Source organism: Dermacentor variabilis, chromosome 7, assembly GCF_050947875.1.
Source record: "Dermacentor variabilis isolate Ectoservices chromosome 7, ASM5094787v1, whole genome shotgun sequence".
NCBI classification, from domain to species: domain Eukaryota; kingdom Metazoa; phylum Arthropoda; class Arachnida; order Ixodida; family Ixodidae; genus Dermacentor; species Dermacentor variabilis.
Window position 1 is genome coordinate 115670741 of NC_134574.1, and position 20600 is coordinate 115691340.

Consider the following 20600-nt stretch of genomic DNA (forward strand, 5'->3'; position numbering starts at 1 on the left):
CGCGCCTTGCTTTTCTGCCGCTCCGGCCGATTTGTCTTTGCCTGAATGGCCCCTACCCGTCGTGGTTGCTCAGTGGCTATGGTGTTAGGCTGCTGAGCACAAGGTCGCGGGATCGAATCCCGGCCACGGCGGCCGCATTTCGATGGGGACGAAATGCGCAAACACCCGTGTAAACAGATTTAGGTGCACGTTCAAGAACCCCAGGTGGTCGAAATTTCCGGAGTCCTCCACTACGGCGTGCCTCATAATCAGAAAGTGGTTTTGGCACGTAAAACCCCATAATTTATTTCTTTTTTTGAATGACCCCTGGGAACTCCGTGAGCTTTCCCGATCGGGTCACTTTCCTTTCGTTTTATCTTTCTTTGCGCAGCGCGCACTCGTGCTAGACGCTCCTCGACGTCGTCGTCTTCCATTCAGCGCGGGATTCGCCTCCGATCATCACCATCCTCATGAAAACCATTTAATGGTCTCTGCAGGGTCTTTTGTTGTAGTCCTCCAGGATCTTCTTGGACGCTCTTGACTGGGTTTAGCATGGGCGGGGCCCTTTGCCCGGGGCTCCGACGTCCTCAGCTGCCCTGCGTGCTCGCTGCACGAGACCAATCTGGCCATCGCGGAGGTCTTGTCTTGTATCCTCAACAGTGGCGCATACCCACTATGGGGGATTGGCCAAGAAGCAAGTCTCTGGCGAGTGTGCACTTTTTGTCCCCGTTCTCTTCTTTTCTTCTACCGCGGCACTGCATCGCGCACTTGATGGTGGTGGTGAATTGTAGCAACAGGGGTCGCGCACTTGACACATCACAGTGACATGGGTATTTCAAGGGCGCATCACCAGTCCCCGAGCCCACAGGGGTATGTGCACATTGAGCGTGGACCCTTTCTGCACTATTACCAGGATCGGCCCACATGACGAATTGTTTTTGTCAACATCACGGACGCATCTTTATTTCCCGGTCCTAGCCATAGACAGCTTCGCTGTAAAAGTCATCACATCAATACTTCGAGGGCAGTTGTTTAAATGTTAAATGTGGAGGCAGACACATTTTAGTGCGTCCCGTTAAGAGAAAGAAGAAAAAGAATAATCCTGACGATCGCACCTATATCGAGAAATTCATAATGAAATTCCAACGCGAGAACGACCGCGGGCACTTCTATATAGGTGCTATAGTTAATTTAACCCGAAGCCACCACGGCGACGTCCCCATCACCCACTGCGCAGACTCGGGACAGCAATTGCCACAATGCATTATTTTTCAACTGCAACTTCACTGCGCCACAGTGTTGAAATACAGTCGACACCGAATACAATGAAACCAGAGAAAGCGAACTGCTAATTATATGGGACACGGTAAACCTACTCACCGACACTCGTGTAAAATAACGAACTGGACATTGAACATGTTGAACTCGAGACTACCGCTGCCGTGGGGCATCGAGTCCTTGAACATGAGAAGCCGCCTCGCCCGATAATTTAGTTCGCACTTTTCGAAGTGGGCTTGCTGTGCAGGTGACGTGCCGACACTGAGACAAATGAAACGGAACAATCTCGCTCATTGCGGGTGCGCCATATATATGCCGGCAAAGTTCAAGGCACACGCAAGACTGCCACGGACTATACGCGTAGTTTTGTCTTCGTTAAATGTATTCCTTCCTTGGTCCTGGAAGCCAGCAACAGAGAGCCACATTACGTTATTCACCGGTAAGAGCTCCCCAGTACCGCGGGTAGACACTATCAGGGTCCTAGGAATGTTCATCGAGTCGAACGGAGCCAATGGAGCCGCCCTCAAACGCATTTGTTCCAAGACCGAAAGCGCCCTCGGCCTGATCCGAAGAATCGCCAACAGGTACCGCGGAATCCGGGAAGACAATCTGATCCGGATTATCCACGCCTTCGTGCTATGCCACCTCGCTTATTCAGGGGCTATGAACAACTGGCTCGTATCGGAGCGCAACAAGATCAATGCCCTAATCAGAAGAGTCCTCAAGCTTGCCCTCGGCCTTCCCATCCGTACGCACACAAAGAACCTCCTCAATTTGGGAATTCACAACACGTTCAAAGAAATCGTTGAAGCCCAAGAGTTTTCCCAGTTTGTCAGACTCTCCGGTACCCCAGCAGGCCGAGCCATACTTGGCAAGCTGGGACGTAACCCCACGGTCGTCAGTCTCGACGCTGTGAAGCTGCCCAACGACGTAAGATCCAAGATTTACATACACCGGATGCCACGCAATATGCATCCCACCTACAACGAAGGATGAAGACGAGCCAGGGGCAAAGCTCTGCTCGCCAGTGCCCGCTTGAACAAGGACCGAACATGCTTCTTAGACGCTGCTTCGTACGTTCAAGAAGAGGCCTTCTCCTCAGTGGTCATCGACTGTGATTCTAAAATCCTTAGCTGCGCTACCATCCGCACTTCTAATTCCAGCGTTGCAGAGCAGGTTGCTATTGCTCTTGCATTGACGGACAGTGTACATGATACGATTTATTCAGATTCAGATTTATTCAGATGGGAATGGTGGCTACCCAGGCCCTTCGTATCATCCAAAGTGCTAAAGACATGAAACATCCCTCTTTGGCCTGGTTACCTGCGCACCTTGGAACCATTGAGGGTGCCTCTATCAACCCCAACGAGGAGGCGCACTCGGCTGCACGAGGTTTGACTGACCGTGCGCTGGGTAACATGTCCTCTCGATCCTGGGCGACCCGAGCCTCTCTGCTTGTACAACGAAATTTGCAAACATAATTATCTGTCAAGAAGACCCCTGCCTTTGCCGCACTCCTCGCTGTGCAGGGCCCAGGCAGTCACTGTGAGACTTCTGCAAACAAGCCCTTACCCGAGCCCCGCGGCGCTGCACACAATGTACCCCGAACGGTTCCCAAGCCCGGACTGCCCTCTGTGTGGTGATTATGCGGATCGAACATGTCCTGTGGGGCTGCGCCTCTGCCGGTCCCCCTTTCACCCAAGAGAAAATGATGAAGCTAATTAGGGCCCCAGGATCAGACCTCTCAAATCCTGGCAGTCCAGAGGGCTCGTGAGAGGGCCGTAAGGTTTCACCTGATGGTCCCCGAGTGGGCCTAGCCAGGTGGCGGTTGAGTTTGCTTGCGTCCATAGTGGACCAAATAAAAATGTTTCACTCACTCGTGAAATGAATTCCTTCGTTGCTTCTTCTTTCTGCACTGCAGGGATAACAAGTCCAAAAGTTTGATTAGCTATGTTATACGTGAGTTCGGATACATCAAACTACCTGATATGTCGAACCATTTTAGGGCAGGAGCATGATTGTCCTAACCTGGCTCGAGCCGAATACACAACTACACGACCGAACTTCTCTTCTGGACGGCTATAAGCTTTGGTGCGTACGGTGCTAGAACTCCTTAGTGCGAAGCATTCTTTGGCTCATCCCAGGCACGTTACGGTATGTAGAATGGTTTCCTGTCTCGTATCGTTTGATAAAAAAGAAAATTCAAAGGTGTCCGATGGTAGAATGGAACTTCAGACCCCGAGTGCAGCAGCCTGATGCTCTAACCGTTATAGGCAATGATCGCTTTTTTTTTCTTTATTGCAATGCTACAATTGTCAACCATGTAATGACGAAATCCCATTTTTTACAATTGTTTCATATGTAATATAGATTTCATGCGAGGAACCCAGCCCGTTACACACCTTTTTCTTTCTTCTTTTTTTTTTATTTCGCAGGAATTAAAACAGATACTCTCAAAATTATACTCTTTAGCTGGACGAGCATCAACTTCGGCATGGCGAACTGTCATGCGTGGCACTCAAATATTATGTAGAGCCAATAACAAAGTAATATTATATGAAAATCCATCATCGTTAACCGCGAGGTGGTCAAAATTAATCCGGAGCCCTTCACTACGTCGTGCCTCATAGCCCTGCAGCTAATTTAAGACGTTGAAACATACGAATGAATAAGTAAATCGATCAACTAAAATAGAATAATTTGAAAGCCGCCTGCTCCTTGGCCGAGCCTCGCAGTGAATAGACGTCGTTGCTGGGGTACAGGAACAGCGCTAGCTATTTCGCCGACTTTAAGGACGGGATTTTTTTTTCCTACCTAACATTCTTTCTCTGGGATCCTCTTGGACACTGTTTGAATTATGTTTGCGCAGCCCTTAAGGAGCGGGAGAAAGAGGAGAAGGAAAAGGATAACCAGGGGCGCTATAACGTAAAGCTATTCCAAACTCTTCTGTTCCAACTCTGCAAGCAGCCCTCCGCGATTGGTCAAAAACTTCTTTTGATCCACCCCTACTTCACCTGTCTGTCACGCGACGTCACGAAAACCGCGATAGCTCCCCATATGATATGACGTGTCCACACTGATTATGCGTGATTGGACCGAACGAAAGAAAAATAGTTATTTCTGATTCGACGCTTTTCGCCATTAGCCCTCTTATATCGGTCAAATGTTTTCGGGCTGCAGCCATTTCACCTGCCTGTCACGCGACGTCACAAGACCGCGAAAAACTCGCCGCATCAAAGTGAAGTGCACGCGTTAAAGGTGCATTAATTTGGCGAGCAAAACTTAATCTTTTTTTCTGAATAGCCGAAGGCTACCCGTTCAGGGAGAAATAAAAGATTGCTGCCGCCGATCGCTCAGGCACTGGCTACTTGCACCTGCCGGAGAGCATGCACAGACTTATTTGCGTATAATAAAACTTCTTGCGTGGCCGTGTAACGTTTTCGAGCACTTTCGGCACGTTTGCGACCTCGCTCTGCCAACACTTCTTTGCTGAGGATCCGTTTTAGCGGCATTGTTAACCTTCCGTTGCACGCCACCGCGATTTTCGACGAGTCACCGCAAGATAAGTAAGGGAAAGCGGACCAATCGCAGACGCCGGCACCGCCCTCTTCATCCGGCTATCTAGATTTAGCGCGCTGGCTCGGCCCCATCGAAACCTTATCCACTTGAGCTTGCTCCTCGCCCCTTAATTACAAATGAAAAACCGCTCAATGTAGGCAATGTTGTTCATTTTGAAAGCAAAGTGACGTCCTATAAACTAGGAGAGCGTTTGATTGGTCTGTTCAGACAAACCATGCGCGTCGGCGGTTACGCGAATTTGACGTCAGGAGATTGGAATAAAAACACATTGGAGTAGTTTTACGTTATAGGGCCCCAGACGCAGGCCCGGTCTGCTACCCTGTACTGGAGGAAGGTGATAGAGGCACGAAGAGAGAGATAGAGCACTAGTTGCGCGCATATATACGTGAAGATGCGAAGCAAATCTGTAAATGCTGTCATTGATTTCTGCGCCAGCTAAGCGTGCGGCCACTGTTCGAGGATTTCGCTTCACAGAAACGGTAGCCTTTAGGAAATTTTCATTTCTCTCAAGGCGGTCTTCTCGCTACGTTCCTACGCATTTCGTTGTTTTCTATATTCCTTTGATAACGTTCACCGAATGGTTCAGTTGCTTTCTGGACACAACAAAGTGTAGAATTCCATACGATTTTTAGGTGGAGGCCGAATCCCCGACAGTGAAACTAAGCTATGCCAGATGTCAGTCAACAAAAAGTGATAACATGTGGTAGCTAGGGATGTCCAAATAAACAATGTTGAGCAATATTGTTATCAAGATGAGAAGGACACTTTCGAAATTATGATAGTCATTTTCTGCCGCGTAAGAGTCGTGCAACTCCATACGATTCTTTGGCCAACCCCCATAGTGGGTATGATCAATTTCTAGAGGGAAACCAAACCGAACAAAACCGAACAAACTAAACAATAAACGAAACCAGAGTGTCAGCCACCAAAAAGAGTGTCAAAACGGAGTACAGTATTTCGACATAAGTTTACACGTTGCTAGAAATCCCGTATACGTTACAGCGGGGGCGTAATTTCTCGATACGTCTTCCATTCTTCAATTTGAGCATTGTCTCCTTTCGCGCACTCTGAAAAAAAAAAAGGAAGACAGAAAGAGGCACCAAAAGTAGCTTCGAAACACTTATCGGTCGACTGAATCGTGTTATCTTCAGAGTGCATTCATCCGAAAGCTTTGCTTCGCTGCGATTTTTTTTTTCGGTTGAAGGCACGGACAAAGAAAGCAAGGTACATGACACACGAAGCATTCGTCTGTCGTGTACCCTCTTTTCTTTGCCCGCCTCTGCACAACCAACACGCCCAAATCACCATTTTGATTTGCTTCATTATCATCACCGTGACGCAGTTGGAAGCTGCTTGAGTAATAAATTCGATTGGTTGAACCAATGTACTTACTTGGCTTACTTAAGGTATGACTAAAGGGAGCGCAAGGCCGGATCAGCCTTCAGCTAGCAACCATCCTCCTTCTTAAATAAATAAACAGGAGCAACTTTTAAAAAATCATTTTTAAATTAAATATAAGGGACTGCGGTGCTACCGGAAATGGAGTAAAGTGAAACTAGCCTCCTTCGATTAAGCCTATCCTAAGATCCCACTAAAACTCAGCAATGCGGTCTTGATTGGAAATCAAAAGCAGTTCTGAAGTTGTATGAATGTCAGGCGCAGACAAAGTGGTTAGTTTTTAGTTATTATAGACCGAGTATGTTTCTAATACACTTCAACCGCAGTCAACTTGCACCCGCACCCGCCATGGTGGAGCGGCTATGGTGTTGCGCTGCTAAGCACGAGGTCGCAGGATCGAATCCCGGCCACAGCGGCCGCATTTCGATGGGGGCGAAATGCAAGAACGCCCTTAACCGTGCACTGGTCAAGCTCTAAATCATAAGTGAAGGTTCTCCATTAAATATGTTACCCATAGGGCCTTTCGTACGCTGCTTCAGAATTACGCCGTAACTTTTCTAAACGGGCGCTTAAAAGTCAAACTTTCCCCTTTGTGGTAGTAAACGAACCATGAGGGGGAACTTTAAGTTAAGCTCTGTTACTAAATTACATGATCTTGCAATAGAAAAGGGGCGCGCGTCTGGCTGTAATCAGAGGCGTCGCATATGCCAGAAAAGACGTAGAAATGAGTCACAGGTGGCAACGCCACCGTGAAGCCACCAGTTCACAGTGACGTCATGTGTATCGGATTATCTTTTTTTATTTTTTTCCTTGACTTTGGAAGCCTGCCTTTGGGCATAATAAATACGTGCACGTTAAAGATACAGGTAGCACAATATAGGCAACGGTAGTAAGGGTCATGTATTCAGCGTTCTGTGTCGGGAAAGCATTCTGGGCGAAGGCCTATTCCACGGAGATAGCGAAGACGGAGTTGATGAAGTTATGCGACATCACTATTGAAAACTTTAATGTCTCATTAATTGTTGATCGGCAAATAACGACTACAGCGCGCTCTGAATTCAACCATCAAAGACTGAACATGTATAGCAAGTTTCGAGAAGCCTTTCTCTGCCGAATCCGCCCAAAAGAAAATATCTCGAAATCCGTAGCGTCCCAATAACATATACTGTCACTGACATTCCTACGCTAAATTCGGGAGAAGGAATTTGGCCTTAATTTTCTCCAGCAATATTCGATGCACTTTGCCGCCGAATGAAAGAACGATGGCGTTTTGAAATGATAATTTATGCCAGTTTCAACTGTGTTAGTATCCCATAACATTTCTAAAAGAAATAATAAAAAAAACTATAAATGATATGCTCGCTTCCTCATTTCAGATTGTAGATTTTTTTTTAGTACGAACATTTTTTTTTTCAATTGAGCTGAGCATATTGCGCGATTCGATCTGTTGAGGTGCATGGGTTACCTGAAGAAGCGGACATCACACACGAGCGACAAATGGAAATGTTCATGCAGCAGATCAAACAGATTCCCTAATTAACTTTCTAGTCAATCATTTTAACGCACACGTTCCAATTGCAAAATTTGAGCCGAGCAGCAGTGAAGTCATGTCTTCCTGGAAGAAACTGTAATACTATAGCACCACTTTCCAGACGCCTGCCTCCAAAACCTGCTAAGAAAATACAGCAGACTACACCAGCCGCGGTGACTTATCTAAGAAGCGAGATTGTCTTGGAGCATTCAAAGAAACTGTAGACAAACTACAGTAGAGGAAAAAAGGTTATGATCAGAACTGCCGCTGTGGCACCCTAACACCTAGAATCTTTAAACTCTATAGGCTCTAAATGACAAACTAAAGCTTAAGTAACCGTAATGTTCATCGGAAAACGCTGGCGGCGAACGCTGAGGTCGCGGGATCGAATCCCGGCCGTGACAGCCGCATATCGATGAGGGCGAAATGAAAAAAAAAAAAAAAACGCCTGTGTCCCGTGCATAGGGGGCAAGTTCAAGAACCCCTGGTGGTGAAAATTAATCCGCGGTCTTCCACTACGGCGTGCTTCATAATGAAGTTCTGGTTTTGGGACGTAAAACGCCAGAATTCGTTCATTCAAAACAGCAGTGATGTCTGAGGGTGCAGAATTACAATCCCAGTCCCAGCAAAGAGCATCATCAATGCGAATTTCAGTTGTCTGTTATCAAACCGCATGTAAGTCGCCTGAACATGATTAGTCCGTTTGAAACCTTGCCCACATATATCACAACCGAGCGCTTGCTTAAGAACTTTTTTTTATATATACAAAGGCCGTATGTGATCCACATATACATTTAACACCGCGCATTCAAATCTATCACAGTGTTCGTCCAATTTCTCATAAATTTCATTTCCCTGAAATTTATAGTTCTCCCAGGCCAGCGGGATCAGTGCCGTGTCGTGTAAAACACATTTATAACACTCCGGGGCGCATGCGTATAGGTAATTCACTGCAAATTGCGTAATTAATTCACACGCTTCGAACTTCGCCTACCGTCTCGCCCGTAACGTGTCCTAAATCCGAACCACACATTAACAAAGCGCCGATAGCTTAGTTAAGAACATTGGGGAAACGTATGCTGCAATTTTACAACGCGTGAAAATATAGAGAAAAACCAGAGTTCAGTAACTGTTTCCAAAGTTACCGATTGATCAGCAAACGTTTCAGTTTCGCCACACATTACATGCCCGGAACATAGCCCCCATTTTCTCTAAATGCAGGCTTGGTGTGACAGTGAGAAACGTATAGAAAATAATGGCAGTGCTCGAAGGCACTCCTTGTAACGAACGCTTGCTATAGATGAATTATTTACAAAGGCTGTACCCAGACATATCTAAATTTATGACGACACTGAGATTTATATTCTCCTGTTTTTCGCTAAATCTGGTCTCGTTGGCAGATGTACAGTTCTCCGAGGACAGCGCTACAAGTTCTGTGCTGTTCGTTAAAACACCTGTCCGGAGCGCTTGCATGCGTGTAATTTATTGCGACGTCTGCAGTTAACCCACACACGTTGAAATTCGCTTGCACGACACCTCGTAGACTGCCTCTTATCTTAAATACACTTAAACATCTTCATTCTTAAATACATTTAAACAACACGCCTCGTTTGTTTCGCAGAAAACACCACTGGGGGAAACCAACTATATATATATATATATACACGATATCTTGCATGAAAACAAGGGAAAGAACGAGGGTTCAGTAAGTGTTCGCAGCAAGCATAGCTAAACTATAAACGTTAACTTTTCACGGCGTGAACCGCATTTCCACTTACTGTGAACTCGGCCTCTCGTGTACGGTATCTCCTGGGACTATGTGGGAGACATTGCGAATGCCGCATGCATAATTAGCGCTTTCAAGCACACTTAACGCATTCTTCGCAAGGCGCCTAATTGATTGACGGTCTTGAAACTGCACGAACACGTCGTCCATAATATGCCCCTTACATATTCCCTAAAAAAAATTTTAATTTCTGGCACGTTGAATTCTCAGGACATTGGGCAGACTTACTGCGTGATTCGTAAGATACGCTTTTAAATCTCTAGAATGCCTTTACCACTAATGTCCTGCAAGGGATTTAATTACCCTCCACAGTTTAATCGATTATCGTACATCAACCACAAAATTATTCCTGTTCCAACGAAATATAAACGAAGTGCGTCGTTTAGAGAGAGAGAGAGAGAGAGAGATACGAATGAGAGAAAGGCAGGGAGGTTAGCCAGAGTTAAAGCCTCCGGTTTGCTATACCCTGCACTAGGTTTAGTTCACCGAGGATACCAGAGAAAGTAACAACATTCCTTGTATATCGCCCGAAGATAGAGATAAAACGAGAATTGCATAATTATTTTAAAAGCGCATAATTAACCTATATATGCTTCAAGCTTTCAGTGCAAGACGTCACCCTTGTCGTGGCTTCCATGCTGGCTAAATGTGAAATTGCTGCCATCGTCGGTTCTCCAAGGGCAGCGGGGAAACTTTATAAACGTCTCATACGACGCCTCCAAAGAGGCAATAATGGGACACTTTAGCCCCATTTTCATTTAGCCGATAATTTACCCACACAGTTCGAAATTTGCCTTAAAATCACTCCTAGCATGCGCCTCATTTCCTCTAGATGTAATACTTTGAGAACTCTCTAGTTTTTTTTTTTCTTTCGGGACACCGTAAAATAAGTCATTTCACGTTTTTCGAACGCTTCTAGTGACACTAACAGCTTCACTGTGAAATTCGTTAGCGTTACAAGGGAAATTGTTAGCTGAAACGCCCATGTATTTCGTAGCAGACTTTCGGGCCGCGGATTCCGAAAGTGGAAGTCTAGTGAGTTTTGCTAAGCGAACATGACTTCACTACTGCGCGGCTTCAGGGGCCCGCATTCACAAAAAAAGTTCTTACGCTATAAGCGTTCGTGCCAGCCAATGGAGATGTAAGACATATTATATTAGCGAAGGCGGTCAGCCAATGAAAAACAGCACTTACGAACGAAAAGCTTTGTGAATTAAGCCCCAGTTTCGCAATTGCAACATGGCCCCAAAGTGAATAACTGAGCACTTAATTGGCAAATATTTTCGATTAGCTACCTGAACATTGTAATTTGTAGCTCAAGTAACGTCCGCATAAATGCACCTGAAAAAGCGGAACAATAGTGGTATTTGTCACAGGTGGATCTTTTCAGAACATTTATTCGAAAATAAAAAATAAAGAAGGAACAGGTTGTACATATATCGCACGTGATAAGGAAGAAGGCGCTGGCGCAGTAGAGCAATCCACTGCGACTGAGCAGAGTACATCGAACGTGCACAGCATCTGCTCTGGGCCCTCGCGGGGCGAGCGCTTAAATACCCCAGTCGCACGGTGAGCATTCTATCGCGATCGACCCCGATCAGATATCTCGCTCCTGGTTGGTTGGTTCCCTTCCTCAGCCTGCGCAAGGGAGTGAATCGCGATTGAGCAATTCGATGCCTATTGGGGCTTGATCGCGTTCGGAAAAGCTCTGTACGTGCGACGCCGGTACAACAGACGCCTCTCGAGCGCCTCTAAGACGCAGCCAAACGCGACAGAAGACGCAGCCACAACGCGTTCCTTCAGCGTGCCCGAGACCGTGACCGACAAGGGACGACCTCAGCACGGCAGACGCGCCGCCATGATGACAAGGCGCATTTGCTCACGCGCAGCAACGCTGAAAACGTGCGCTTCAGCTGCCTCCACTTCAAGTAGGCAGGCAAAGTACATCTCGTTCGTATGCTATTCCAAAAGCTATGGGCCACCGTCCTGATAGAACTACACTGTCTCCCTCTCCTTTACCTTATTTTTCACCCCGCGCCACGGCGCAGCTCTATATGTGCTGAACCGACGCTTTATGTCATTCATTATTTGTAAATCTTCCGGATGGGCTTGATGTGTGGAACGTTGCGAGGCTTGTATTTCAGCAATGGCATCGACTTTGCAGACATGCGCAAGGTGGAGGAAGTTTCGTGAGAGCAAAAAAGAAAAAAAAAAAAAGGAAAACCAATCTCGATTGCTGTCCAAGAATGCGTCGAACGTGCTTTGGGCAGGCGATCATTTGCGGTACCATGCGTTGCAACACGTGTTACATGCGACGCTCCCCTCGCGACCGTGATTTACCAAAGGCTTTCCCAAACGGCAGTTCGAACGCCGCTTTCTCAAGAGTTCGAAATCCTGCGTATACAACTTGTGTGACCAGGGGCGCAGCGTCTCAGACCACAGCCAGCGTCTTTGACGAGAGTCGCGCAGCGTCTCAAGACGCTATGGCTGTCACGAGCTATGTAACGCTACCCTGAGCACTGCTATACCACCGCGTGGTGGTGCCGTACCACCCTGCCGTTTCTATGTTAGACTGCACTATATATCTTCGGCACCAGACCGCGAAAACAGACGCGTAAAATGGCGGTTGGTTCCAAAAGAAAGCTAAACTCTTCAAAGAAAATTCTCATCCACCTGAGAGGGAAGTAAAATTTGCTGCTGGGTTAGTTCGTGGAGAACTAAGGGATACATATTAGAGCGCTACAAGGAAAACATGAAAGACGTCGGAAGGAGAGAGAAGAAAGGAGACGGAGAGGGCGCTACACTTCAAGTGCCTTATTCCGAGGTTGGTGTCAAATGAAAATTAGAAACAAATGCGCATGCGTGCAATGGTCACGCCAAAAAAAAAAATAATAGCAACGTGTGAAACAGCTGCATCTCACGTTCCGCATAACATTGACAAATGTATCGCTAATGCAATTCGTGCCTCTTGATATGAAATACCTCCAACGACTCCCCGTGCCAACGTGTCACCGTGAAGTTCCTTGACCTGGCGAAGCCGTGGCTCACATTTGCGGCCAACGCACTAACCAGCGCATTGCACTTGCTCTTGGTAGTTAAAGAACAAATGCACCGGGCTCTCAGAATAAAGCTGTTAAAGTCCGCCCCGTTTCTTTCTTCTCCCTCCTTCCTATAGGTCTTTCTTTCCTTGTAGCGCTGACATGTATTCCATATCCTCGAAGGTTGCGCGAAGCTGTACTACAATGGGAACGCATACGAGTTTCTCACATAGGAAACTTCCCAGTTTGAGGGAAAAAAATTAGGCCTGGTCCGGGGATCATAGTCGGTACCAATGATGGAGGGGGCGAGGCTGATAATGTGATGAAGGACGCGGATAAAAGTCACGCTGCCTCCAGACCCGTATCGCATTCGCACGTGGCGGACGCATTTTCGTAGGATAAATTTTTTTCTCAACACGGTACGCCCCTTTTGTCACTTCACGTCCATCGCTATCGCCGACAGCCTGTTCAATCGATCTCTGTGCGCGGAGCAGCCTTTGCAAACTTGTTCAACTTATACATTGAGCATTATACATTATACATTCAAAGCGTGGCACCTAAGCCGGAATTCACGTAGTATTGTTTTAAAATTCGCGCACTCTGAAGAAAGGCTGGAAAAAACATTAAACAGGGCAGCTATCTTAGCATAGACGGAATAATCGGATGTTTCTGCACAAGCCCTACAACTTTCGTATTGAAGATATTTCAATAGAGTTACTATCCCATAGATTAATTAAGCAACCTTGGTTAATTACCCAACTTGGCGGATTGAAAAATAAATATATCACATGCTCCATATGGCTTAGAACAATACTAAGCCAGTTGGACACGCGTAGCGCCTATGTTTGTATTTTTAATACTTGGTACAAGTTAGCTGAAACATCCTGTAATATTATAAATTGTTAAGCAACAGATTTGTAATCTCTCGCGCAAGTATTTTTTTTAGGAAGTATCAAGGTGGTGTTTTGAGACTGCTTTAAAATCTTGTGAGAAAGTGTGTTCTAGAAGATTCTAGAAGTTTGTTCTTATGAAGGTTTTTTTTTCTGTATAATAACACTCCAAGCCGGTGCTTTTTTGACGACCCGACGTCACAGTTAAAACAGGATAGCATGCATATAGCTAGTCCGCTCGAAAATCAGAAAATACTGGCTACCGAGCAATCTAACCTCGCACAAAAGCGCGAACTATCATATTTCCTTATTTGTGGAATACCTACTTGAGATTGCACAATGAATTTATCGTGATCTCAGTTTCTAGCGAGACACCGCGTCGCATAAAAGGACCAAATACTGCCTTACCACTAGCGCAAAGATCGCCTCATACGCAATGCTATAGTTAGAGGAACGAAAGTACAATATTGAAGCGACGCTTTCTCTGTCTCTTCCTTCGACATTTGCGTTGCTGCTACTGTTGCTGTATTGCACGCCGCGTCGGGAAGTGGTTCAGAGCGTGTGGCAGAGAGGAAAGACGACGCGAGAAACTCGTTTGAACCTTTCCGTCGCGTCGAATGTGCACAGTGCGCCTGTGCAGCTCCGTGGGCGTTGCCACATTAGCTTCTTGACAGTTGTAATTATCCGCGACCCCCCACCAAAAGCATTGCAGGAATTTCAACGCTTACCTTTCTACTAGCGTGCAAGTCCGGAGGGGAGCTAGATAGAATGATAGAGAGGAGGGGGGAGAGGAGGGGGGGAGAGGAGGCAGTGAATGGGTGGAACCGACGGCAGTCGCGAAGCGAGTGATGAACAGCAGCACTGCCACTCTCGCAACTCCCATGCGGGGGGAGAGGGAAAACATGACGTGGAAGGCAATTGAACAACGGTTGCGAGCAAACTGAAGGTACGGTACGGTACGCCTCTATTTCTGAAAAGTAAACACATGCAAATTTGTCAAACGGACAAATGACGCAGGGCGTGCAGACGGAAAACCACATTAAAACAGTGTAGGGTCTAGGCGACACTACGGAAGCGGTCGCAGGTCAAATCAACACTTCTGTGCCCGTCGCGGTAGCTTGACGCCTATATTCGGTATTACTCGAGGTCGCGCTTTCAATGTCGACCGTGGCAGCCGCATTTCGACGGCAGCGAAATACAAAAGCGCTAGTGCACTTAGATTTAAGAGCACGTTAAAGAACACCAGGGTGAAAAAATTGATCCGGAATCCGCCACTATGGCGTGGCAATAATCGCATCACGGTTTTGGCACGCACAACCCCATAATTCAATTATAGTTTAACACTTTTGTCACGATGTGATGTGCCATGTGAGGCAATGATAATGCTAAACCTTCTCAGAGATTATTAAATGTTGCGCACAACAAGCCCGTCTCTCTGTGTATTCTGCGTACTACACAGAAATACAGCAGTGGTGCACGCAAAGTAACGTTTAACGTCGACTCAGCCCTTAAACGCTGAAGAAATTACACATTCGCCGTCAATTTCATCGCTAATTAACATCAGTCAAAGCGAACAGCACGGGAAGCTTCGCTTACACCAATTCTCGCAATGCATGGGACCCCCACGTCATTTTTTCACTACATAAACGAACCACCCGTATGCAGAAAAAAGTAACGCTACGCGAGAGCAGGAAAATGCGGCGTTTCGGTTTCGTTTTGCCCGGCAGTGCCAGCTGGAAAATCGTAGGTTGCCGACCTCATTCCGCAAACTCCTGTTAGTCGGAGCCTGAAAAGTGAAGTCAAAAAACAAATAGCGCCATGGCCCTCCGCAGAAAACAGTCTCATTCAGTGACGACGTGTGCTTGTGAAACAGAATGCTCGTATTATAATACAAAAACGCGAAAACGGAACGCGTTGCGAAACGTTTTGACGACAGCGGTCAGGTTACAACAGCGGCTGGTGGTGATGACGACGACGGCGATGACGTCATCCTTTCGAACGAGAGGAGGAGGTCAGGCAACAGATCGCAACGCCGCGAGGTGGCGACGAGGCGACGCAGGTATTTTCTCTGTGGCGAGTGCTAAGACTTTTTTGTCGGGAGTGCAGTGTGGTGCCGGGGGGGCTCAGTGAGCAGCAAGAAAAAAAGAAGAGTCGTGCTCTCCCGCTATCTTTGGCGATTCGCCGCGCCCGAGCAGGCAAGCAAGCGCCCCATCTACAGCCAAGTGGACAGCGGCGACCCGGCGGCCCGAGCGACCGACTCCCCCGCCCGCGCACACAGGCTCGCCGACCGTAGCAGCGAACCGGAGCCGTACCGCGTCGCAGTAAGCAGCAGATATGGCCCTGAAAAGAATAAAAAAGGAACTGGAAGACCTCAAGCGCGACCCGCCGGCGCAGTGCTCGGCCGGCCCCGTGAACGACGACCTCTTCCACTGGCAGGCGACGATCATGGGACCGCCAGACAGTCCGTACCAGGGCGGCGTTTTCTTTCTGACGATCCACTTCCCGACGGACTACCCGTTCAAGCCGCCCAAGGTGGCGTTCACGACGCGCATCTACCACCCGAACATCAACAGCAACGGCAGCATCTGCCTCGACATCCTGCGCTCGCAGTGGTCGCCGGCGCTGACCATCTCCAAAGTGCTGCTGTCCATCTGCTCCCTACTCTGCGACCCGAACCCGGACGACCCACTCGTGCCGGAGATTGCCCGCTCGTACAAGACCGACCGCGAGAAGTACAACGAACTGGCTCGGGAGTGGACACGCAAATATGCCATGTGACCCGCCGATCTGCTTGCTGGCTATGCTGCTCAGAGAAGAGAGAGAGACTTTGTACAAAAAACCCGACGAGGGGGGCGATGCAGCGACGACGGGAAGGCGAGCGCTTTTTGAGAGGAACCTATCGAGAAAAGAAGCCGGATGGAAAAGCAGCAGCAGCTGCAGAGCAGTGGCTTTGTAGGAAGGGTTGGGCAGGGCGAGGAAATATATACACACACAGAAAGATGAAGAAAAAAAAAAAAAGTGATGAAATCGCGGGCAGAAAAAAAGCGAGACGCCGCTGCCAGCGCTGTTAGGCCTAACTCAAATTTAGCACTCCCCTTCTTAAGCTGCTCGTAATATTATTTTTCTTCTCTCTTTCCCTCACTCTTTGTCGGGTCGTCACACTCTCTGAGAGAAGAAAAAAAAAAGTCACCTCCGCAAAACAGCCCCTTAGAAGTCAAAGCCCATCCTTTTATCTTCAATTTTTTTTCTCTTGTTCCTTGGCTTCCCACATGCGCTCTTTCTCTTTTCCTATCATCAAACCGCGTCGAACTCCCATCTTCGCATTTTTTTTCGGGGCTTGGTTTATTTTAACATCCAAAACATCGCGGTTGTGCCGTTATGCACGATTTTTCTTTCGGTCGCATAACTACCCACTTTTTTAAAGCATAAATGAGTTGATCGACGCCGCCTTAACAATTGTCACCGAACGAGTCGCCCTAGTTACTTTTTTCGCCTTGTACTCTGTGAACTTAATTTCCCCATGTTTTCCTAGGACATGTGCTCCGTGCTTTTTCTCCCCCCCCCCCCCCCCCTTTGCGCGTGCGTCTCTTAAAGACTTGTTTTATTCTCTGTTCTCTTAGGACATTTTTTTGCTCATTTGTTTTGTGTGCATGTACTTCACGCTGCCCGACCTTCTTGGGCATCCTCCCTAGGATTTCTTTAGAAGTGATACCGAGCCCTGTGTCCAACATTACCGGCGAGTGCAACAGTGGCAGTGCTTTGCCTGTGCTGCTTTGGAAAGAAAGGGTGTCAAGATTGAAGTAGTGTGTCGCCGCCCTCTTGCAGTGAAGCTTCTTTGCCTCTGTCAACGCACCTCTGCTTGTAAAACGTGTTAACTTCTCGGAACCCCAGCCGTTTTCCCGGTCTGCCACTCGACAACCCTTTCCGAACCCAGCCGTCCCGTATGACCTCTTCCCTCACCACTGACCGCATCATCGATTTGGCAATGCTTGTTTACTTCCCCTCTGGATGCTTCGAAGCAGTCCGAAACCTGTTCTCTTGTCTTCTTTTTTTTTACTTGCATAAGTGCTGGATTATTAAAGTATTTTGTGTGTGAGGTACGGGATGGCGTTGGAGTGTGTGCTATCGTCAGTGGTTGAAAAAAGGAGGGGGGGGGGGCACTGTCGCATTGCGATATATAGGTGCTTCTTCCTTGAAGTGGTGCCTAGCGCATGCTACAGGACAGGCCAATTTTTGAGCCTCATAGTGCGGTACAATTGATAAGTGCAGCCGCAACGATTACCATGGTTTTGGTGTCGTGTGATGTGACGTGCAGCATATTCAGTCACTGTAACAACAGGCACACCTTGGTGTAGAAACGTGTCTACAGGTCGTGCTGTTTGGGTTCTCAGCAGGCACTTACTGGAAGTATTCATGCTAGATAGTTAATTTGATGGAACGACAGTCGTGTGCGGGGAAGGGGTTTAAGTAACCTGCAACTCCCGTTTGGTAACCCCCCAAGTTTGCCTGACCGTTTTGAAATACTTGAGCCGACATGGTTTTGGTGGTTAGTGCACATTACCGTACTCACTTTTGGTGAATTTGTTGCCTCAGCGTTATCACATAGCAAGAGAAAATGGCGTGATTTTGCATTTCACTGTCTTGCCTTCTGTAACCTTGCAGGATTCCTTGCGTTCTGGTCCTTTAGGAAACATGGAGTTACTATTGATTGTCCAAAGTAGCAGGGCCACTCTGCCCTCAACAGGAACAGTTGCTTAGATGCACGCAAGGAGACGCTGTGCAACTTTCGACGCTGCCGAGGCATGTAAAGATTGAGAGGTACAGTTATCACTCCATTCAGCTTCAAAGTACCAGCAGGGCCTGCACGCTCCATGAAGGGGCCTAGAAACGATTCCTCGCCGCATGCGTGGCGTCGGTGAAACTTTTCGCTACACATTGCCGTGCACTGAAACAAGTGAAGTGCAAATTCATGCCTGCTTGTGTGTCGCTTAGAAAAGTGGTTTACTTAATTACTTGTAATTGTGTGTCATCTCAACTGTGAGCTACTCGTAAGACCTTTAACGGCTTGCTTGTGGTCTGTTGCTTCAAAGCTAATTGGGTACCTCAGCCTATGGGTAAAGAGCAATGGGAATGGTGTTTGAAATAAGTGTGTGCCACGACACTCTTGTTGGAGGTTGTTCAGAAGATTGTCAGCAGTGAATGCTAGTCTCTGTGTACTCGGTTAATGAAAAGTGGCAGGCTTACAATAGGATTTGAAGCAGATGACAAACCCCAGCACTCACTTTTTGTTTTGTGCTTTATGTATCAAGTGGCCTGAATGGGCATTCCCAAGGTACCCAAGCTGTTATGAGCAAAAGCCACAATGCTCGGTACAATACCTAAGTAGCAAAATAGTTAAGATTGGAGCTTTCTGAACAAACTGTGATTGATGTGATGAATCTCGTTTTGCAACTGCTGCCACTGTAAATGTTTATAGAATAATTTTTTTTCTTAGGTTTATTGTGCAGTGAGTTCAGTAAACCTGGGCACATGTTTGTTAATGGTCGGGCTTGTCGAGTTAATTGGGCTCAATGACGTTCGGGGAGTTGACAATTTTCCTGGTTTCATGAAGAATGTGCGATGCTAGCAGCTTGGTTTTCTCGATGTGGTTCTCTGCAGAGTTATACTAGTCCTTGAAATGCTTGCTACAGATGTTGCAACGGGCTTCGTAACTCTACTGTTGAGGGTAAAGTTGAGGGTTCAATTCCTTTCCATGGTGGCTGCAACATTATGATGGAACATGTTGCAGAAAAAAACTTGCCATGGCTATTAGTGCAAGACATGCAGCCCCTTCTGGTCATTAAGCAATTAACACTCAATACTCTGATGGCATCGCATAGGTTGAGTGTAGCGATGGAGTGCAAACCCCTGCCGATCAGACAAGTTTTTCCCGGCACTGAACAGCGAGGCATAGCTTTCACGACACACAGTTCAGCAAACAGCTTATTTTATGTGTTTAGGGGAGGAACAAGCTAATACACTATTAGTGTAGTCGTGAGCAAATTTCAGATGCCATTGGGTTCGTGATGTAACTATATCACGGCATAAACATGCAGCCGCAGATCGGGTGGTACAGTGTGCCTGTGCATGTTTTGAACAGTGCAATGCATATTCCGAATTCAGGTTATACCATGAGAAATTATAAACGTTTAGATGCTGCTCCGTTCATGCTACCTTTGTTCATAATAAAGTTTCTCGGCACAGTGCTGCCGTGCTGCCACCTTTTTGCATCCGCAGTGCTTACCACATATGTGCAGTTGGGAGGAAGCGGTAACGATAGAATGGTCTTGCTATGCTAAAACGCTCTAATGGTACTTCACAAATTGAGGTTCCCATATCAGAGCCCGTTGAGCACACTTGGAAGCTACTAGGTTTGGCTGCGGGGCCACGGTTAGCATTATGAAACTACGTTCAAAAATGCTTGTGCATTTTGCACATTGCTTGTAATGCACATTGCTACATGCACATTGCTGTGCATGTAGTAAAATGTGGAGGCTGCTTGTGCCAAAACTTTAAAACCTGCCACCTTGACCTGTGTATAAGTTAGCCCTGATGCTGCATTTGTGACTTGAAAGTAGCAGGAGAAACAAAAATGACAATTTTATGCTAGCAAGGTACACTTGCATAGAGGAACAAAGGAAATTATCCGAACGCAAGGCATTCAAGTGTTATCTGGATATTTCTGAATAGAGGCCTAGAATAGCTGCGACTCGTAATCGGACACTGTAGTTCCTTTTCGCAAGAACATTTGGGAAAACTTCAGTGTTAACAAAGTTACGCCACGTATGCAGGTTAAGCTGTCACTTCTTGATTCTGCATCTTGTATGGTACGCTACTTTTATTTGTGTAAACATGCTGGGCGCACTAAGTATTGTAGCCATAAATGCTGAGCTAACTGCATGTGTCGTACGTAGCTGTACTGTATCAAAACTGCGAAGAGGTGGTGCTCTGATCCTATAGTAGATTGGACAAAATTGCATGCACACACGTGCACGTGTCTCCAGTTATTCTAATGGCATATTCAGTGGGTTTCAGAGCTCTGTCAAAGCATGGAGATCATTCCGTGTAATGATAACGACGCT

General features: G+C 47.0%; 1 protein-coding gene across 1 annotated transcript; it reads left to right on the plus strand.

The window, feature by feature from the left end:
- Window positions 1–15493: 15493 nt before the first annotated feature.
- LOC142587807 (ubiquitin-conjugating enzyme E2-17 kDa-like) lies at window positions 15494–17579 on the plus strand. Its single transcript, XM_075699086.1, has one exon. It carries the CDS (start codon window positions 15814–15816, stop codon window positions 16255–16257), a length of 444 nt encoding a protein of 147 aa, XP_075555201.1. The 5' UTR covers window positions 15494–15813; the 3' UTR covers window positions 16258–17579.
- The last annotated feature ends 3021 nt before the right edge of the window (window positions 17580–20600 follow it).